This window comes from Sebastes umbrosus, chromosome 19 (genome assembly GCF_015220745.1).
Source record: "Sebastes umbrosus isolate fSebUmb1 chromosome 19, fSebUmb1.pri, whole genome shotgun sequence".
Lineage (NCBI taxonomy): Eukaryota > Metazoa > Chordata > Actinopteri > Perciformes > Sebastidae > Sebastes > Sebastes umbrosus.
The window spans coordinates 15486057-15508025 of record NC_051287.1 but is presented as its reverse complement, the minus strand read 5'-3'; the positions used below and the strand labels follow the sequence as shown (position 1 = coordinate 15508025).

The 21969-nt window shown below is 40.4% G+C and overlaps 1 protein-coding gene across 3 annotated transcripts; it reads left to right on the top strand.

Moving 5' to 3' along the window:
• The first annotated feature begins 1082 nt into the window (after window positions 1-1082).
• smad2 (SMAD family member 2) lies at window positions 1083-21571 on the top strand. Of its 3 annotated transcripts, XR_005204412.1 has the most exons (12): window positions 1083-1316; window positions 4518-5041; window positions 9959-10048; window positions 10490-10683; window positions 10966-11100; window positions 11330-11404; window positions 11880-11933; window positions 12201-12413; window positions 12738-12875; window positions 14317-14461; window positions 17459-17813; window positions 17952-21571. XR_005204412.1 is itself a non-coding variant. In XM_037752877.1 (11 exons), exons 2-11 carry the CDS (start codon window positions 4785-4787, stop codon window positions 17580-17582), a joined length of 1425 nt encoding a protein of 474 aa, XP_037608805.1. In that variant the 5' UTR covers window positions 1083-1316; window positions 4518-4784; the 3' UTR covers window positions 17583-21571. The 3 variants fall into 3 exon arrangements, 2 of the variants coding, with proteins under 2 accessions (XP_037608805.1, XP_037608806.1); XM_037752877.1 differs by having other exon boundaries at window positions 17459-21571; XM_037752878.1 differs by lacking the exon at window positions 9959-10048 and having other exon boundaries at window positions 17459-21571.
• Window positions 21572-21969: the final 398 nt, after the last annotated feature.

The following is a 21969-nucleotide window of genomic DNA, read 5'->3' as shown; positions in this document are numbered from 1 at the left end:
ACTGTCCTTTTATACAATTTGCATGCAGTTTTGAATGGATTAATAGCTCAATAAAGGAATTATGTAATGAATAAATATAAAATAGCTTTGACAAATTTGAAAAAAGTAAAAAGAAAAATTAAGAATAAATATATCTTTATAATACTCAGTTTTGTGACCACTAATTATACTGTAGCCTATAAACACAATATCATATACAGCATATATATATATATATGTATATATATATATGCATAGGCCTAAATTAATCACTAGTATTGGTACGTTACCTAGATTGTTAGTATAAGTTTGTGTTATTTCGTTTACGTGTGAGCGTTGCGGTGCAGGGGTGTTAAAACACAGTTAGTGGCAGTTTTGAAAGAGGAGGAAGCCATAGATATAAAACTGTTTTATATCTATGGAAGCATTCTTCTAATTTTCTTCCATCTATGATATATATATATATATATAAATATATATATATATATATAAATATATTATTATTATTATTATTATTATAATTTAGCATTGTACTATTTTTTCTTCCAACTAATATATATATATATATAAAAATAAATATATATATATAATAATATATATATATATTTATTTATATATATATATATATATATAATAATATATATTATATTAAAATAAATATATATATATATAATAATATATATATATATTTATTTTTATATATATATATATAATAATATATATATATATATAAATATATATATATTAGTTGGAAGAAAAAATAGTACAATGCTAAATTATAATAATAATAATAATAATATATTTATATATATATATATATATATATATATATATATATATATAATATATATATATATATTTATTTATATATATATATATGACTTTCCTCTGTTATATTATTTTCCATTTAATTGACGAGGCTACAGTATTATGCAATTTTCAAAAAGGACAATCAAGGTATACCCACTCACTGATAAACATCACCCGACGTGCCTTCTTCGGTACGTAACGTAACAACACGTGACGGACACGAACCTCGAGCCAATGAGAACACGCGTCTGGCAACAGGTTCTCCGCTGAACCGCCGGGAACCAGCCAATAGGAAGAGAGAGGAGGCGGGACAACACGGCGTTGCAGTTCACCGTGAGGCGACGATACAGTTTGGTTGAGCTTTGAATGAGGGGGCCATCATCATCCCGGCGGCTCGGGAGCTCGGGAGGTGGAAAAAATACAGTTTAAAGTCTCTCTGGACGTATTTAAAAACATGAGCGAGCAGGCTTTTCTTTCCTGACAGGCACCTTGAATGACTGCTCAGCGCCCTTTCATCTCCTCGTCGGGTAAGAACGTTTTGCAACAATGTATCTGTTAAAGCGACACAAAAAAGCATGCAGCAGCAGACCTGTTTATTTGTCTGTGACACAAAGTAGCAAGCTTGCTAGCGGATTTTGTCGTACTCTTTTTTTTTTTTGGAGGAGGAGGAGAGGAGAGGAGGAGGAGGAGGAGGAGGCTATCAGTCATTTTCGAGACAAAAGAAACCAGAATGTTTTCACTGTATCTGCAGCAAAGGAGTGAAACCAACTCGCTTCTTTGTAGCTTGTCAAAGTCTGTATGCACTATGTAGCTGTTTCAGTCTGAACCACCATTAGCTTATTCTTCTTCGTGTGTGTGTGTTATGTGTAAGGTTTCAGAGAAGAAGAAGAAGAAGTAACCAAAACAAGACAAAATAAAAGACGAGAAATACCCTTGCTTTATTTTGCCCCACAAGGCCCCTGATGATAGCAGCATTTTGGAGGAGTAGACGTATATACATTGTGACCACAAACAGCAAGTTTGTGCTTTTTTTGTGTTCCTTTACATTAAGACTTTCTGTTCAGTTCACACAAGGTTTTGTCTCTGGGACACCCCCACCAGTTGTTGTTTTAGGAGTTTACTCCTCCTCCTTTGTTTCCAACCTTTAGCAAAATGAATACACTCCTAAGTGATCCTTTTATTTTGCTAAATAATCACTTTTCAATGACCCCCCCCAATCAAGGTGACAAACCCAGAGCATTTTACTTGTGTTTTTCCAGCCTTTTTTTTTTATATTCTGGCATCAAAGCCTTATTCTCCCTGAGGCAGTTATTTGTGTCCCTAATGGATAGCATGCCTGAATGTTTACACAACATCAAGCAACTACAGGTATATACTCATACACACACTCATACTCTTGCACTAATAGCAAAGCAGTCCAAGGGTTAAGCCTGTGAAATTAATTCTTAGAAGGAGCTTGGACTTTCAGAGTAACATGCTAAGGACAATTATCCCTTTTCCGCCCCCACAGCTAAGTTGAGAAATCTGCATCACTGAGCGGTTTCTATCTGTTTTTATTTAAGTCTAATTGATCAATAATCTGCTGCTCTAGTCTAACACACAACACACTGTTTTGAGAGGACTGGGTCCATGGAAAAGTATATTTCAAATTTGATTTAACAATTCAATTAGAGAGTATAACCTCTGTGGGTCCTCTGTGGCTTTGCTCTGTCTGGGCATGTGTGTTTCCTCATTAGGCTGGAAAATGGATCTTGGCAATAAAAATGAGAGCTTTAATATAGGATAAGGTTACAAGTCAACGCCCAGAACTAACTGTTAAGTTGTGTGTGTTGTGTCCATTGAATTCTACATTTCACTAGCCGTTTTCAGCCCCGTTGTCTGTGCAATGTGAATTTTAAATTAGTGAATTGCTCTTGACGAGAGTTTAACACAGTCTGACACTGCTCAGCTGCGGTGTTAGAGGGTGAACAGTCGTTGGTTTTGATATAAGTACAGGTTGACTACAGGATAAGCATAGGATTAGTGCAGATATTGACAGACCTGTCACCTCATGCATATATTCCTCTTTTCTCTGCCAGAAAAAAAGATGCTTGAAGATGATTATACAATCTATGTTGACTTCAATTCATTTTTAAAGGTTGACCAAATTAAGAAACCATATTATGTGATTTGTGCAAACAGTATCTGTGAAGTTAAAGGGATAGTTTGGGTGTTTTGAAGTGGGGTTGTATGAGGTACTTATCCATAGTCAGTGTATAACCTAGAGCAGATGATGGTCTGCACGCCCCCAGCTGGAAGAAGCATACAGGAGTTATCGCACGGAACCAAAACAATGCACAGCTGTGGACGGGGCCGGCAGCAAAATGTATTTTAGCCACCTAAAAGAAAGGCCCACCTATAAAAACAATAGCAGTTTAAGTGTACGATATATTTATAATATTTTCGCTGGTTGACAGTTAATGAGACAGTTATACAATCTATTTTTACGACGGGGAACTGAAACTGTTATCTGTGCTCTCACCAAAGTAGCACAAACAAACTAAGCAGTACGCCAGCAACCCCCATGTTTTTCAAGTTAAAATTACAGTTTTTTTCAATTGAGCCTGGTGGCTTTAGTGAGTGCATAGATGGATACAACGGCTTCAGTTCGCCATCGGAAAGGGCTGTCTGATGGCAAGGTAAATTGCTGAAAATATTTTATATATTTGGTACACTTAAACTGATATAGATTATTTTTTAGGTGGCTGAAATACATTTTGCTGCCGGCCCCGTCCACAGCGGTACATTGCTTTACTTCTGTGCGGTAACTCCTGCCTGTTTCTCCAAACTGGTGGCGTGCCAACCGTCATCTACTGGTAATACACCGACCAAGTACCTCATATAAGCCCACTTCAAAACACCAAACTATTTTTTTAAATAAATGACCTGTGACCCAACATTGGTATATATGGTGACATGCTGCTTGATGATGTGTGATATGTGTCACCATGTTGCCACTTTTGAAAACAAGTTTTTGTAAAAACATCACTAAAGTTTTCAGAAATGTAAATTTTACCAATTCAACACCGGCCTATAAATGTAACATTTAAACAGATTACAATACAAACAATACAACCAAAATGATCATTGAGCTTGAGATTATCCAAGTCATACTAGTGTATCAAATCATGCCATGTATATTTTTTTATATTCGTCCTACATAAGATATGTAGTATGTAAGCAATTGTTGCCCAGTCAATGAACGCACCCCTAAAAATAGATCTGTGTTAAAAGACGTGAATGGGTTTAAGTGATTTTGTAAGGTGGCAAACGTGTTTGTGCAAACAGTGGAGCTTAGCTTTGTTGTTGTAATCGGAAAGCACCAAACAGTATTGCGCAAGTGTGTACCAGCAGTAGAGTATTTTCATCAGGGGTTGACCAACAGGAAAAAAACGAACGCTGAACATGAAACAGAATTGTTTTAATGTTTCAAAACTGTGCGCAAGGCGTGTAGTGCTATGACTGCCAGCCTGGCTGGCTGATTACAGTACTTTACATGGTGGGAGAGTTAGCAACAGGGGGGTTCTGGCCTGGGTCTGGATGTGTGGGCATAATTGATGTCATCATATCAGAAGAAAATGTTGCGCAGTGAGTTGTTCTGTCAGACTTTACATCTTCTGAACTATCTTTTTCTTTGGGTTCACAAGTGTTGATGTGTCCTTTCTCTTGTTTCCCCCTCTGTTTTTTAGGTTTATGTGGATGTACTCCTCGCCACTTTCCATCGGATGTTTCCCAAGACTCCTCAAGACCAATGCCTTAGTTCTGACTAGACATTAATTTAAAGAAATACATATATTCTGTATATATAGGTTTTAAAACAAATCTCCAGCAGGAATTCAAAAACCCATCACCTGTATCACCCTCCTTCCCCTCTCCCTTTTTCCTCTTTACATCAGATTAAGATTGGCATAAAAAAAACACACTTAAAACACACACACATACATACACAAGCCACCATGTCCTCCATCCTTCCCTTCACTCCCCCGGTAGTGAAGCGCCTCCTGGGATGGAAGAAGACTCCGGCAGGGAGCGGAGGAGCAGGAGGAGGCATCGGAGGTGTAGGGGAGCAGAATGGAGGAGGACAGGAGGATAAGTGGTGTGAAAAGGCTGTGAAGAGCTTGGTGAAGAAGCTGAAGAAGACTGGGCAGCTGGATGAGCTTGAGAAGGCCATCAGCACGCAGAACAGCAACACCAAGTGTGTCACCATACCCAGGTGAGATGAGAACACACACACACACGCACACCCTGTATTTCTACTGATAAATTGACAAATTATTTCAGCACTAACACCCTTCATGTTGTGCTGACGTTTTCACAAACACACATCCGCAGTCCCTATATGCACTGGTATACCACAACACCGCCAATGCAGATCGGCACAGTGAGGTGTCTCAACACACATGAAAGTAAGAACGAGGGTGACGGGCAACCACAGGCTTGCAAAAAAGAAAAGTTTCTGTTGGGCAACAGGTCCACTTCCTCATTCTGCTGTGCCATAGGTTAGCAAGGCAGCAGAAGTGAAACCTGATTGGGGGAAACAGATGTGCAACACATGACGCTGATCAAACTCTGTGAACTTCGTTAGAGTTCATTAACTATAACATTAGACTAAAATCAGGGGAATTGAATCAAAAGAAATGAAATGAAATGATTTGAGAACTTATCATCGACTCCCAACAGTTATTGACAGCATCATTCTTAGACGTTTTGTAATGTGTTCCAACACTTTTAAGTGTAGAGACCATAGACTGTGTATATAGATGGATGATGCGTCTCCACTTCCTCCCACTGTACAAAAGTGAAGCAACAATATATCAGATACAGGAGCTTCTGTCTTGAGATTTTGACGTCATTTGGAGCCAGAATCTGTGCAATAGTGAACGGGGGGCTGTAGCCGCGGTATCGAGGTCTCGCTCACACACCCGCCCAAGCCAATCACGAGCCAACCTTGTTAGCGTGAGCCACTTAGCTGCTATGTTAGCACCACGGTAGCTGTTTGGCTAGAAAGACACACCAACTAATCATAATATCTCTATAACCATATTTAATGATCACATTGACACGTTCTATTACACAGACTGATGACGGTTATGGAAAGTTAAAGTTACATCTCCTCTCTAGCACAATTCCCGAGCCTCCGTCTTTCAATCACAGCTGTCAATCATGACGTCTCACCCCCCCTTTTTATAGCAACAAATAACTAATACACTAAACTAAACACTTGAACATACATCAGCGTGATAACACCTACCTAAAATGACAGAAACCATCTTTGGGAAACATTTATTTGACGAGTACTTTGACTTTTTAGTTTGGCTCATGTCCCATCCGCTAGCATGGAGAAGGCGGGCTTTATAACCTATACAGCAGCCAGCCACCAGGGTGCGATCGAGATGTTTTGGCTTCACTTTTAGGGGGTTTGTTTAGATACCATGGTTTTGATCAAAATATTTATATTTTATATGTTATTTTGCGCAGGAAACGTCAAGGAAAATGCGGAATAGAATTTGTTACAGATGCTGCTGTGTCTAACTGATGGCACAGTATGAATGTGGTTGGATCGGCGCTGCTCGGCATATGCCGCTATTTGGTGTCTGAATCAGTTCTGAAGAAATGCTATTGGAGCACCTCTAGTGGGAAATAAACTCTACAAAGAACTTGAAAGCTTGCATTTGTCAGGCAGACTAACTATGTAAGTGAGGAAACAAAGAAACGAGGTTCTCAAGAAGGAGCAATACTCTCTGACAAGTTGCATATCTTCACATTTTTCACGGGAAAAAGGAAGTAGACAGACTTTAAAGTAAACTTAGTTTGTATACATGTGTTTCCTTTCTGAAAGAACCTCACCCAAACCTACTAATAATGTAGATACTTAGCCTCAGTGGTTACAGGTCATGTGTCACAGTATAGATTTCTCCTGTCTGGCATGACAAAGCACACGAGCCAAGTCAGCAGACCAGACCAGGTGAAACCTTATCATGACGAAGGTGGCAAAGTCAAGGGGGCACGTCATGAGAAGCATGTGATTAACGTGTATCAATCCACAGAGGATCAGCAGAGAGGGGAGATAACTAGGCTGCTCTCTCGGTAAAGATTTTATGAGCTTTCCTTCTCACGTTTTCTTTCTAATATACCCTTTCTCTTCTTTCTTTCTCTCTTCAGTTCCTTTTGATTATAACGTATCAATAATAGAATTTGTTCCTGCAGAGAAATGATCTTGTCTTATGTCCCACTCCACATCCACAGCTGATGTGGATTTAGTATCCTGCTCAAAGACACTTCCCAACAGGGCAGCTTGAACCCTGGTCTTTCACTGAATAACGCTTTTCCTGATCACCGCATCACCCTGCTTCCTCAGCAGACAGACAGGAACAATCAAAACCTCATTTATAACGAGTGTTACATTTCAATCTAGGTTAATCTGGCATGCATTAGGTTAGACAACAATCGGGTTGTGCATTTGCAGCATTGTATTGACATAATTTCGCCCACGCTTTGTGAAGCGGCCGAGAAGCCGGAGAGGGTGGCAAGAAAAATACACATGGCAGGTGCAGGGTTAGCAGGGGTGTGTGTTTACTTTTCCCTTTATCATGAAAGGGTTCATCCTCTCCGGCTCTAGTGATATCAGATGGTGATGCTCCTGGTGGGTGGATAGTTTCTCGGAACTGCACTCTTGCCGGCCGAAGTCTGGGAGATCTAATCACATTGCAGTCTTAATGCATGCTGTGTAGATTTGCACATTGCATCGACATGCTACTTTATATGTCTTGATATCAAAGTTATAGAAGTGTGAGCAGCATCAGTGTCGGCTCAGGTCAGTTGAGTGGAGCAACTCATCCAAGTAGCTGGTACTTTTGCAAGTGTGAATGTATAAGTAAAGTGGGAAGCAGGGCAGTGCTAGAATAACATGCAAGCTCAAATGAAGAAATAATAACTATTGCTCCAAGATGACACTGCAATATATTTCACCCTACATGTGGTTATGTACTATATCCTAATCAGTATATCTGATTCCTGTCTCAACTGTAGATGTAAAAAGGAAAAAAAAAAGTGCGGAAGTAGAACCATGTGAGGTTGATGTGCTTGATGCCAGGCCTCTGCGTTTCTTCACTCTGAGGAATGTAGGCTAGATAGTAGCTTCTGAAGTGGTACTGATAAGATGATGCTGGTTCTTATGAGACATTTACTTGAATACTATTGCAGTCTTCAGTCTCGGATGAAGATTTTTATTTTAAACTCTTAAGGTTTCAGGGCTTGGACCATACAACTTATGTTCTTTCAACTCTATGAGTCATACTTTTTTTGCGTTACTCGCGTTACTTTTTACGTTTGTGCCAAGGCAAATATTGGTACACAAATAAATACAATAAACACAAGATAAAGTGCTTGTGTGCAGGGCACATTCACGTACACACTGCTAAAAGAATGTGGTCATATGCGGCCCAGACGACCTCTGAATGTGGTCTGAGCGATCAGATGTCAATGTGTCCTCAATGCGTCTTGAATGCGTTCACACCTGTACTTAGAGCTGTCCACTTGTGATCCGATCACTGAGGACGCATGTTAATACCAGGTCTGAACAGGGCCATAGTGAGTTTAAACTCAAGTATGGCTGCACAGGACTAGTGTGGAGTATTTGTTTGTTGCCATAATTCTTCACAGATTGACGGTGGCTTGGTTGAGATAGCGACGCGTTAGGGGCAACCGTGCCGTGGAGTCGTATGTATCACTTAACAGTGCTCGGCAGTTTTCAGCAGATAGCCCTCCAGGCCTTTGATGCACAGCTCATTTCCCTTTGAACACGGAGTAGTAAGGTTGATAAAAGTCTCAGATAAATAGCCCTGGCTCTTGAAGTTGTTTTTTTTTTTCTTTTTGTGGGTGGTGGAGGATTGTCCGGTGTAGGGCTTTGTAGATTTCTATTTGAGTGGAGGAAGAGTGCAACAGCTCGACTGAGTTTAGAGATAGCAGGCATGGGCAGCTTTTTGAGTACTGTCGGAAATGTGGATGACCTCAGAAAGAGATAAAGGTTTCATGTTTATAAAAACAGCATACATACAGTAGGCTCTGGGGTAAAATATCCTCACGATGTTTTGCAAATAATCCAGTTTAATTTATAACCGGACCCCTTATATTTACAAGTCTAGCTTTGACCCACAGCAACTTATTATAGGTGAGTGCATGAGGATCAAGAGTCTTGCTCAGAAATGCAGACAGACACTGTGGGGATTGTACTGATGACCTTTAAGTGAGAAAGGAAGAAGACAAGGAGACATTAGCTGTGTCTGGAGATAGTCTACATGGAGCTCGTAGCAGTAGAGCCCCTCGAGTAGGCTGATAAGTGTAGAGATTGAAGGTCTTGTACAGACAGGTCTGGCAATTACTTCGCTCCGATCAGACAGCAGAGTCTTCTCTCAACACGCTGAGAAAAACTCATAAGAGCTTCAGAGAACAAGTTAGCAACAGTCTGGATGTGTGCGCTCTTCAATCATACTTTATATTTGTATACACACATTTGTGTTGCATCTGATTTTTCTGTTGTCATGTCTCAACACATTTTGCATAGTCTATTAAACATTTTTATTTCCTCATTCACATAATATTATTGTTGTGTAGACACTTCTCATGTCATAATAATAATAATTAGCGGAAATATGAATCATGTCTATGTGTAGTTCAGATATTCTGTGCAATCAGGAATCGCAGGAGCTTATTTTACCTTAAACAAGTAAAATGATCAGACACATATGATCGCATATGTGAGCAGAAAAGAGGAATTGGAAGATAAATTAATCTGGTATCACCTTTCATCTAAAAGTTTGAACAGGCACAATTGAACCCCGGCGTCTACCTTCTGCATCACCTGCTTGCACCATCACCGTCTGTCCAATTTGGATTTGTCACATGATCACCTGTCATCCAGTTGGTGCCTCTTATTGAAAAGCGCGACGGAGGATCTTTTTCTTTTACTTCCTTCGTGCCAATAAAAGACCACCAACTGCGCATGTTTGTGATTTCATCCTACTATTTTGGAATGAAACGCCTCATGTTTACCATCTGTTTTCTTTTATTTTGATCCTTTTTGCACTTGTCCTGTGTGTGTGTGTATGTTTGTTTGTGTGTGTGTCTGTAGTAATTGCTCAGATCTATGGGGTCTAGGCTCAGGCCACACGATAGAGCAGTGGGACTCTTCAGGCATGTACGGATACCATGACCACGGCAGGTGAATATACTCACACACACCAATGCATCTCATTCATTCATTCATTCATTTGATGTTCATCTGTCTTTCTGTAATCAGCAGTATCACTGCATACTGGTTTGTGTGTCCATTTTTGTTTATTAAGATCATCGAAAGACTTTGAGACTTTCTTGTAATTGCCACTCATAATGCAACCTTTTTTACTGCCATTAAGCGCAGTAATGCTTTATATATGCAGACAATACGGAAATTCAATACGGTACTAGTTTCAGAGATCACTCTGACTTCTAAAGTTTAGCCAGCGTTCTGAACTCCTCTGGTTAGCGGCCTTTCTTGCTTACCAAATCAGAAACTAAAGTCAAAGCACAAAGATATGTAAGCATCCTTCCCAGTTTCTAGTCCCCCGCCAAGACTTGGGGCCATCACTGAGCTATCGGCCGTCCTCTCTCCCAACCTCCTCAGGTCACTGGACGGCCGCCTTCAGGTGTCCCATCGCAAGGGCCTGCCCCATGTCATCTACTGCCGTCTGTGGAGATGGCCCGACCTTCACAGCCACCATGAGCTGAGGGCCATCGACTCCTGCCAGTTTGCCTTCAACCTCAAAAAGGATGAAGTGTGTGTCAATCCCTACCATTACCAGAGAGTGGAGACGCCTGGTAATGATCCTTTATGTGTGTTTCTGTGACATAGTGTTTATGATCTTCAAGGTGCCCTCTAATAAGTCTGTAATGGCAACTGAAAGAGTTTCATTATCACTTGTAGTTTTGCCAGTTTATGTAATGAAACCAGTCTAGATGTGTTTATTTTTCTGTGTGTATAAGAAGCAGAATGTTGTTGCATGAGCACATTGCTTAAAAAAAAAAAGTGTGTTTAATTATACATTTGGATTTGTAAAGTCCTATTTGACTCCCGTCACTGACACTTCCTTATCTCTCCAGTGCTGCCTCCAGTGTTGGTGCCACGCCACACAGAGATTCTGACAGAGCTTCCTCCTCTAGATGACTTTACAAACTCTATCCCCGAAAACACCAACTTCCCTGCCGGCATAGACCCTCCTAATAACTATATACCAGGTCAGTATGCAGGGCAGCAAGCAAAAACCTTAATTTGTTTTGTATTAGAAAAATATTTGGATTGTATTAAATAGAAAGTTGTTAATTAAAGGTAAGATCGCCAGCCTGGTGGTTGTTTCTGTTGTACTTCCTTACAAGAACACATAGAGACCTCAGTCCTTCTCATTATGTGCATCAGTGTGTTGTTTAAAATGTATTCTTATTGCTTGTTTGTGTGTATTTTTTACAGAGACACCTCCACCTGGCTACATCAGTGAAGATGGAGAAAACAGCGACCAACAGATGAATCAAAGTATGGAATCAGGTAGGCTAGCTGAGTTTTGTATTCGTGTACATGCTGCTGTTTATCTCACTGGTTGGTGAAAAACACACGATCAGCCTGCGAAAAGTTCGAAACAGAATCAACTTTTCTTGAGAAAACGCAACTCAATGTCATGCTGCGGTGGCAAATTACGTAACCTGCGATCCAAAGCTGTTCAACCCAGTCATGACGGAGCAAAAGACATCAACCCCTTTAAAAACTGACTTCTCGTGGATGGCGGTGCTGTTTGCATGATCCTGTTTAAATCAGTCTAAAATAAAAACCATAATAGCTAGAGCATTCAGGCTTCTGTCTTTCGCGTCATTATATTGCACGCTCGTGATGATGTCATTATGTTATGTTGCATGCGAAACATAACAAAACTATCATAAGAAATATTTTGTTCATGTTTCTACATTCAGAAATGTTTTTGGATTAATATGTTTTGTGATGTCTTTTTTTTTTCTTCTCCTCCCAGGCTCACCAGCAGAAATGTCACCCAGCGCCCTGTCACCTGTCAGTCATGGCCTGGGTAAGACTGCTCTTCATCTTCAACTTTATTGCAAGTCGATATATAGCTGTTGAAAGTGAATTAATGTGTGAGAAATTGTTTGATTTATTGTAGAGCCGAGGTAGTTCTAATAGTGGGGAAAACATTGTCATTTTTCATATTGAAAATGGACAGAAATCCCAAAATGTTTTAACAAATTAAGGCCTGGAAAAGCAATCAAATTTGGAAAATAGAAAAGCGAAAACCAGTGTCAACGTTTAAAATGTCTCCTCCTTGATTTCCTTTCAGACCTTCAGCCGGTTACCTACAGTGAACCAGCTTTCTGGTGCTCGATAGCCTACTACGAGCTAAACCAGCGGGTCGGAGAGACGTTCCACGCCTCGCAGCCGTCACTGACAGTCGACGGCTTCACCGACCCCTCCAACTCTGAGCGCTTCTGTCTGGGGCTTCTCAGCAACGTTAACAGGAACGCAACTGTCGAAATGACAAGGAGACATATAGGTACAAACACACACACTTCACACAGAGACTAACTTATCAGGTATTGGTATCAGTACAAACCCATAAACTGATTTGTTTGAGAAAAGTTAATTTTGTCTGTACAGAGAATTTTTGGGACCATAAAAGTTCAAAGCTCTGAGATGTCACGCTTTTGGGAAATACAGTAGTTAAGAGATTTAAAAAATAGTTTTTAAGTATACACGGCTGAATAAACATGATGTTTTAGAACACAAAATTCAGGATTTCTTCCTCATGATTTATGCCTTCCTCCCTTCCTTTTCGTCCCTTTTTATCTTTGCATTTTTCCTGGCTGTCTTTCTGCAGGTCGTGGTGTAAGGTTGTATTACATCGGAGGGGAGGTTTTCGCCGAGTGCCTCAGTGACAGTGCCATTTTCGTCCAGAGTCCCAACTGCAACCAGCGATACGGCTGGCATCCCGCCACAGTCTGCAAGATACCCCCAGGTTTATACACACAAATAGTGTTTCTTCCCTTTCCTCTTGAGCCAGATGGATGCTACACTACTGACAAAAAGCTTCCTTTCTGGTTTGCTAATAATATACACTGATCAGCCATAACATTATGACCACTGACAGGTGACGTCAATAACAATAACATTGATGCATGTGGGGAACGAAGGCTGGCCCGTGTTGTCCGATCCAATAGAAGAGCTACTGTAGATCAAATTGCTGAAAAAGTTAACGCTGGTTCCGATAGAAAGGTGGCAGAACACAAAGTGCATCGCAGTTTGTTGCGTATGGGGCTGCGTAGCCGCAGGCCGGTCAGGGTGCCCATGCTGACCCGTGCCCACCACCAAAAGCGCCTACAATCGGCACGTGAGCATCAGAACTGGACCACGGAGCGATGGAAGAAGGTGGCCTTGTCTGATGAATGACGTTTTTATTTTACATCATGTGGATGGCAACGAGTTCAAGGTGTTGACTTGGCATCCACATTCTCCAGATCTCAATCCAATCAAGCATCTGTGGGATGTGCTGGACAAACATGTCTGATCCAAGGAGGCCCCACCTGGCAACTTATAGGACTTAAAGGATTTACTACTGATGGCTTGGTGCCATATACCACAGCATACATTCAGAGGTCTAGTGCAGTCCATGCCTCGACAGGTCAGGGCTGTTTTGGCGGCTAAAGGGGGACCTACTCAATATTAGACAGGTGGTCATAATGTTATGACTGATTGGTGTATATGTGCAGTGTTGAAGTTTATTGTCAAAAAGTAGATTGAGCTCCTATTGAAACGTTTAGCTGGCAACTTGGATCTATACAAAGAACAAGAATCACTACCTATTACTAATGACTAACCTTTATAATTCAAATAGTCTGGATTGAGGACTTTTTTTTCCACCTGATATTGATAAAGTGAAGCTTGAGGAAGGAGCACTAATGCCCTCCACAATGTGACAGCTTTTCTCAGACTCTCACCCACACAAACACTGACTCATCTTTGCCCATGTAACTTTGAACATTTCATTCCTTGGCCAAATGAGCAGTGTGAACAGTATCATTACTGAGGCACAGGATTGTACTGAAAGGAAACGGGGATCTTGTTGACATTCAGGGGTCGGACTTGTCAGCCAACATGCAATACGCCCACACCTCACAATGCATCTGCTCGGTGCTTTTTTCAGTTCACAGAAAGGGCGAAGTAAAATCACCAGTTCTGAAAAATCGCATTGTCGTAAAGTAGTTTATAGTTAACCTTTGGATTTATTTTTTAAAAAACTTCTAACACATTCATAAAATTCAAACACATCAGACTTTATCAGGGATATAACAGTCCACCCTTCCCTACCAAGATGAAGAAAGGTGTTTTATGTCTGAATGAACGCTCTCTGAAAGCTGCGTATGCCTCACACCTATTTTTTTTCTTCTTCTTTTTTTCAGGCTGTAATCTGAAGATTTTTAACAACCAGGAGTTTGCTGCGCTGCTGGCTCAGTCAGTCAATCAGGGGTTCGAGGCAGTCTACCAACTAACCAGGATGTGCACCATCAGAATGAGCTTCGTCAAGGGCTGGGGAGCAGAGTACAGGTATGTTAACCACATCATTCTCTCTCAATTTCACCCACGATGAACGGAGGATTGTAAAGTGTCTTGTAAGGCCAGAAAGTGGCACAGTGAAATAGTTTTGCGTGTCCTCGTGAAAGAGGTCATGTTGGAAACTTGGTGACGTAAAGACTACTTGCAGGCTATGCATTGGCAACTATTGGTTGGCTGGTGTGACACAGCTAATATGATACAACTTCCTCCAGTTTGGACACCATCCATGTCCTCAAGATAAACACTATCACTTATTTGCAATTGATCTACAGACAGAATTAACTTAACCCCTGTGTGTGTGTGTGAATCCATTGATACCATTGAAATATATTGATTTCATTATGAAATGTTTCTTTTATAATTGTTGGTGTGACTGAAGCTTAGCTTCTGGGTGCTGTGGCTCTAAGGTCTATCCTTATCTATCCATGTAACTTTGTTGTCAATGTTTTTTTATTCACTTTAACATGCTTGTGGGGTAAATAACATCAGCTATGATATGCTTAAAAGTGAACTTTGGTCGTTTTTCAACCTGTTTTTCTGAAATTGGTCCAGTACTGAGGGATAACGCTGTAACCGGAAGCAGCAAAATGAGCTGTGAGGGCAAGTGAGCAGCGTCGATGTAACGTTACGTTCTCTAAAAGTGCTTAAAGTGTTTTTACGACAGACAGGCTCAGATTGTTATTATAAGTGTTTGACAACATTATGGAAATGATTTTCCTTACCTTTCGTTTGATCCGGTCGGTTTGTTATTGTGTCCAAGTCCCGCTCAAGGAGAAGTCTCGTTGTGAAATATGAATATCTGTATAGTCCGGCTCAAATAAATACGGCCAGATCTCATCCACATTGTTGAAATCTAAATATTCAGCCATGACATTGAAAATCTTTTAGGTAACACTAAGCTACGCTTCCTGTACTCCCAACACAACAAACTCTGCCCGCCTCGCACTCGCATTTCCACCATGGATGTATTCCGCTGTTGTCTTCAGAAATGGTTGTCCCTATTATTAGTCAGTTAGACACAAAACATGGGGAAAATAGAGTCCAGGTTGAAAAATACCAAAGTTACCCCTCACCCAGGTTTTGTTTTGCAACTCAAAATAGCAGCAAAAGGCAACTTTTTAAATCATAATATTCAAGCCAGGACTGGCCGAGCTCATGTTGGTCCAGCTTGAGCCCAGCAAAACCTGCAGACTCTCCACATGCTGCTCTAGTGCATACAGCAACTGTACCATCTGCCCTGAACACTGACTCATAAACTGATGCCATATGCCCTTAGCAAACGGATTGAACTTACTGTAAGTAAAACTACAAATACTTGGAGCAGCGTCTTTGAGGAAAAAAAGCACAACTGCTTGTGTGTCAATAGTTTTACTGCAATCAGTTTGGAAAAAGTGATGAAAGACTCCAGAGATCCAAATCCAGCTGAACCCTCAGACCTTGGCGTGGTACCAGCAGGTTACATAGTCTTAAAAAAAAGCAGTTTAGATTTCACCCTCAGATTTTGAGTCACCACTTCCTGTGCACAGATAAAACATGACACCATTTCATTTAGCAAACAGGGTTAATGTATGGGACTTTTGTAAAGGAGGATGGGATTTCTCTTTTTTCTTGTCTTCCCCCACTCTGTAATTAAGGTAAATGAATACAGGAATATCTTTACATAAAAACCGAGGGCGTGACAATGTACATTATGTAAACGAGTGTTGTGCATGCTATCATCTGCACCGCATGTGTATAATTTCTATTATAGTACTCCTTTTATTGTAAAATGTCAGAGATTACAGAGCATTTGTCTGTATCTGTGCGTCTCTGTGGCCCTCCAACCGTCCACCCAGCAAACATCTGTTCTGCTCCTGGCTCTGCTTTGCGTTGCATCCCTCCCAGGAGCCAGACAGCAGTGTTTTGTGGGGGTGTTTTGGCTTGTCCTCGCTGGCCAGGGTTAAGCCGCTGTCTGGTTAGCAGTCAGCGTCTCCAAGCCTGGCAGGACCACAGTGTAGTCAGCTGTGTTTGATCATCTGGTGAGACCCGGGCAACGCAAGCTCCCGTTCACTTTTATTATTTGTTATAAATCACTTAAAAGAAAAGTGCTCTACCAGTCACATCTTCAACAATTATACTGCTACTACTTCTTCTTTATGATGCTACTAATGTTTATATTATGTATTTAATTCATACTCTGTCATTATCTACACATGCTACTAAGGTTGTGACTAACATTATAATCCAGGGGGTCTCTATGGCGTTTAATTAGTATCAAAACCCACGAGCACAGAACAGTATTCATGAGCGGAAAAAGCATCCTCGCGAGGGAGCATTTCTGCTCAGCACGCACAAATGCAGTCCCGCGAGCGCGGGGCTGTGATGAGCACACGCGCTCGCAACTGCTCGACTCGCCTCGTCAAGTTGACTTTTGAGACTTTGGAGGCGGAGGATGGAATAGACAGTGGCTGATGTGTTCGCTCCTTTGATTGGTCACTTTCAACACCTACAGTCTCTGACGGCGAAGACAGAACATGAATAATTAATGAACACGTGACACCATTATCCAATCATAGAACACGTGACCATCCACTCCTCCAAATATCACAATGTTGTATCTCCAACCTTTTTTCCCTCTTAGATGTAATTTGACAAAATGAAAGTGGCCGAGAGCTACTCATAGCACCGAGCAGACATAATTTCTGTCGTACGTTTATGGTGCTTTAATGATGTTTATCAGCTCCTTTCACCTTCTCTATTTGTATACTGCTACCAGCCACACATGGATAGAAATAAAACAGGTTTACAAAGGGAATTTGTGTTATCAAATTTATGTAGATATTCTTTGAATCTTTCGCAAGCCACTCAGAAACAGGCATCAAGCTACTGGTCGCTCACAAGCTACTTGTTGGAGACCCCTATTATAATCATTATAGGCCCATAACATATCACATGCCATAACAATTTAGATCTTTTTCTTTACCCCTATGCTGTATTTTCTCCCTACAGACGTCAGACGGTAACCAGCACTCCCTGTTGGATTGAGCTGCATCTCAACGGCCCCCTCCAGTGGTTGGATAAGGTGCTGACCCAGATGGGTTCACCGTCAGTGCGTTGCTCCAGTATGTCCTAAACAGGGCTCTGACGCAGCAGCCTACGCAATCTGACATTTCACAACATTTGACTAGTATGTCCTGAGGAAGACCGCCGTGCAGATGAACCAACAACATTATCATTAAGAAAAAAAGAAACAGGATTACACAACCTTGGATGGATGGGAGAATGACATTACCGATGGACAATAGTGGAATGTTAATGATGTCACAGCGTGGGCCTGATCACCTTCGGCTCTGTTGGATTAACGGTGAGGATGTCATTCCAGTAATCATGGACCTACTGTAATAATTGAAATCACACCTGCAATATACAAAAATGACAAGAGTGAAGTCATAACTGACCAGACTGCATTCATGTTTTTTTTTTTGGTATTTGACTGGTCCAGAAACACAAAGCAAGGACAGAGCTTTACTGTCCTGCTCAATGACAACGACAGCGGGGGATTGAGCATGTGACCTTCTAGCTACAGGGCGGTCTCTCCAACCACTAGTCCACCTTTACTGCTCCACGACCTACCTACCACAGCACAACTTTGATTCAAGATCTCCGTTTACACAAGGTTGACCAACAACAGTAGTACTGCCACTCCGGGCTGACGTTCAACCAAAGTCAGCTCCACGCCTGGACATGTTTTTTTTTTTTTTCTTCTTGGTTTTGGTGACCAAACTTCCATTCCATCTTCTTATAATCAGATCCTGACTACGCCGGACTTCAGCTCTGAAAGGGGTGACCACCGGGAGAGCATGTCGATGTCTATAATTAATAGTACATACCCTGTCTTCACAAATGCACACACAGTAACACAGAAAAAACCTTACACCACTCAACTTGACAAACAACATGTCATTTCCTCTGTTTAACGTGGATCGTTCTCATTCAACCATGAGTGTGCAAGTGGGGTAGATGTTATGTGGATCAGAGCTGCTAGCCAGCATAGATAACTGGAATGAATAAACTAAATAATTCTCAGCGCAAAGAGCTTAGGACATGTCCCTTCTCTGGAACTTCATACTATCTTTAAACTTGTTTTCATACAGTAAACAGTTTGCTCCTTCTGGTTTTTGAGGCCCAACAATTTGCACTGACGCTGTTTCCCCCCTTCTCTCTCTCTCTTACATTCTCTTCATTAACTTTTTACAATTATATCATCTTGTTTATGAAGGAGAGTCGTATCTTGGACTTGGAGATATGTAGGATAAGGACTCAGTATAAAAGCAGTTCAAGAATCTAAGCCTCAATGTCGCCCCCTGCTGTCTAAAAGAAAAACATATAAACTGATGTAGACATTGCTCAAGTCTCTCTTGATTATACGCTCGAACTGTTGCACGGTTTCCCCATTATTGACATTTTATTGATAGGAAGACACGTCCTGCAGTGTGGGACTTTAAAAAAAAAGAAAAAGAAATGGCTTCTATACTGTACTTGCACTGCCCCAAATTATGCACACTTGATATTGCTACAAGAAAGTTGCCTTTGATGTAAAATACAGCAAGATATGCTTTGAAATGTACAGATAGGAATGTTGAAAAGCCCAATTTGAATTTAAGACAATTACAAAAGATATCTTCCATATTTTTATGAATGTTCACTGTAAAGATTTTTTTTCTTCCCGTATATTGTCTGAATTGGCTTTATTAAAGAGCATTCATTTTTTAATTTTTAATAGAAATGTCTCGCCCCGATCTAAAAAGCCAGCCGATACCTTCATCGGTATTTTAGAGTCCAAATCTTTTAAGCTTTAAGTATTTGACAAGCTAGTTCTACTGCACAGCTATTATTTTCTTTACACATTGTTTAAGCTACATTTTTGTATTTTCATGTATTTTTTATATATGAATATATTTAAAAGCTTTCTTCCCTTTTCTTAGAATTCAATATTTTTTTAGAATGTGCCCTTCCGTTTGAAACGATCACAGCTTGATGACGATTTATGAAGTATGTAGCATAGGATATAACATTTTCACTGAATTTAACCACAGTTTCAAATGTTGTGACTGAGAGGCCAAGTGATCGTAGTTAAACATCCTCTTTTCTTCAAAAACGGATTCGGCTGCTAAATTGGTAAAAGTGGCCGGTGATTTTTGGGAATCTATCAGCTGATGTAGCTGGTGAAAAAAGTAGTTTCTTGCCTTACTCATGCAAAATTTCTCAGCTCTATGGGTGTGACCCAAATTATGATAATGCTGTCCCAAAGACTGAATGCATGTATTTACAGTACACTGCAGATCCACTGTGTCATAAAACTGATTGTTGATGAAAACCTAATAGCTCCGGTTTTCCGGTATTTTATTGGCTTAATCATGATGTTAAAACTTGCCAATTTCCTTCTGAGGTTTGGTTAGTTACAAATCAAATTAAAAACATACAAACTAAACAGACCTTTTGGAGGTATTACGATTGAATCCAGCAGCTGGGCAATGCAGTATTATTATCCAGTATCAAAGGTATTCATTTTAAAAAGCTCTGGTGAATTTGTTGAATTCTGTCTTACGTTAGCAACATAGGACATTCCAGTACGCAGTTTAAAAGCTGCTGCAAAATTTCAGCTCCGCAGATGTTTAATTCTCATGACTTCTCATGTACACTGTTACAATACAGTGAGCGTGTTTACATGCGCACACAACGTTATGGTATTATGTCCCATTCAAGGCCTCTTTACTCCCAAGTGTATTCCTCACATGTATCCCAACACATAAGCAGAATGTTAGCACGGAAACTGTGGGATTGTGATATGGGGCATGTACATATATGTAAATGGGACAATTGGGGTATACTTGCCTCACTGTTTTGGCCCATACTGTCACATTTCAGATAGCTTGTTCCAAAACCAGTGGACAGTGGTCTTAACTTGGAGCACAGTAATGACGTTGTGCATGTAAACACATTCACATTTTCTATTTGATTACTCGTGGGGAAAATGTTGATTTAAAAATGTGTTTTAGAACACCAAAAGAAGGTTTAGTTTATCATATAATGGCTGATAAGAAGTCCAGAAATCCTGGTGTTTAATCATGCATATTGTCAGCATCCTGCAGAAATTGTATAATTCAAGATTTGCGACATTTTTGAGAGATGACATCCCGTCCTACAGGGCGATGGACTTAAGCACTTGGACTAAACTGAAATATCGACATCCTGCAGGTCAACCTGTTTTTCTGTCTTCATTCATCGAGCATTTGCCTGGGTCAAATTGTTAAAGTACTCACTTGTAACCAGACTGAGACCGGCCAAATGCAGTGATGTTTGTCTCTCTGTATGTGTCCGTCCACCTGTCTGTCCTGTCTGTCTTTTTGCTGGTCTGTCTATTATTTTTTCATTTATTAGGGAAAAAAGTTGACTGGACATTGCAAAGGTCAGGACACATGAAACAAACACAGTGTTACCTTTAAGGTTGTTGTATCATTGCTGACCCACATGTGTTCTATGCACTGGCATCAAATTGTTTTCCCCAAAGTGTATTTTCTGGTGGCTCGACATGCTGTTTTATGCATATTGCCAGGGTCCAGCAAAAATGAGTGCCACCCAACATTGTACCCCAAAACCAACCAGCTTTTCTCACTTTCTGAGAATTCTGTTTTGGCGATGGAATACGAGACCAAATGAGGTTTTAATGTAAAGGCTACATCTACACATTTTGAGGGTCCACATTCCTATTTACAGACTTCCCATTGTATTTTTTTTTCTTTCTTATTGTGATGACAATTGTGTATCCCCAAACAAGCCTCTTTCGGATGGATTCCCAAGAAGGTGGCTTTTTGGAGAAAGTGAAGTTTCTACATGTCACTGGTGATGTTATTGTATAGCTGTACTTTTGTTTTACCATACATGCTGTTCCTTTTTCTTGCTATCAACGGAGCATATTCCATTAGACAACAAGCTATTAGGATTTCTGTCTTCTTCAAAACACTGACGACTGATGATCTTCATAGGCTTTCCAACTATTCTACATATACAGACAACTTCTTACAGTGTACACTAATAAAGCTGTTTTAATTCAACTGAAAATTGTGTCCTGTGTTTGCACGTCTGAAGTGGTAGTATGTGATAACTCAAAATACAGATCATAGGTGAACTAGGCACAGGTGGACGTTATGGCAACATAATCATTTTATGACACTGTCAGTGTGTATATACAGTACCAGACAAATTTACAGCATTTTGGAAGTTTGCAAATTTTGGACAAAAGACCGTCTTTTGTACTTTGAGCCATGATAAACCATGAGTTTACCGTCTGTTTAACAGTCTCCATCTTCTGTTTAACATGTACATGGCATTTTGTTATCTTGTCGCACAAGCCATCGATTCAGGTCAACACAAGTGCCATGTGTACCCAAAGTCAAAAAACACATTACAAGACAATTGAAGGTATATACCTGGAATTTGACATTTTTTTTCTTGCTCTT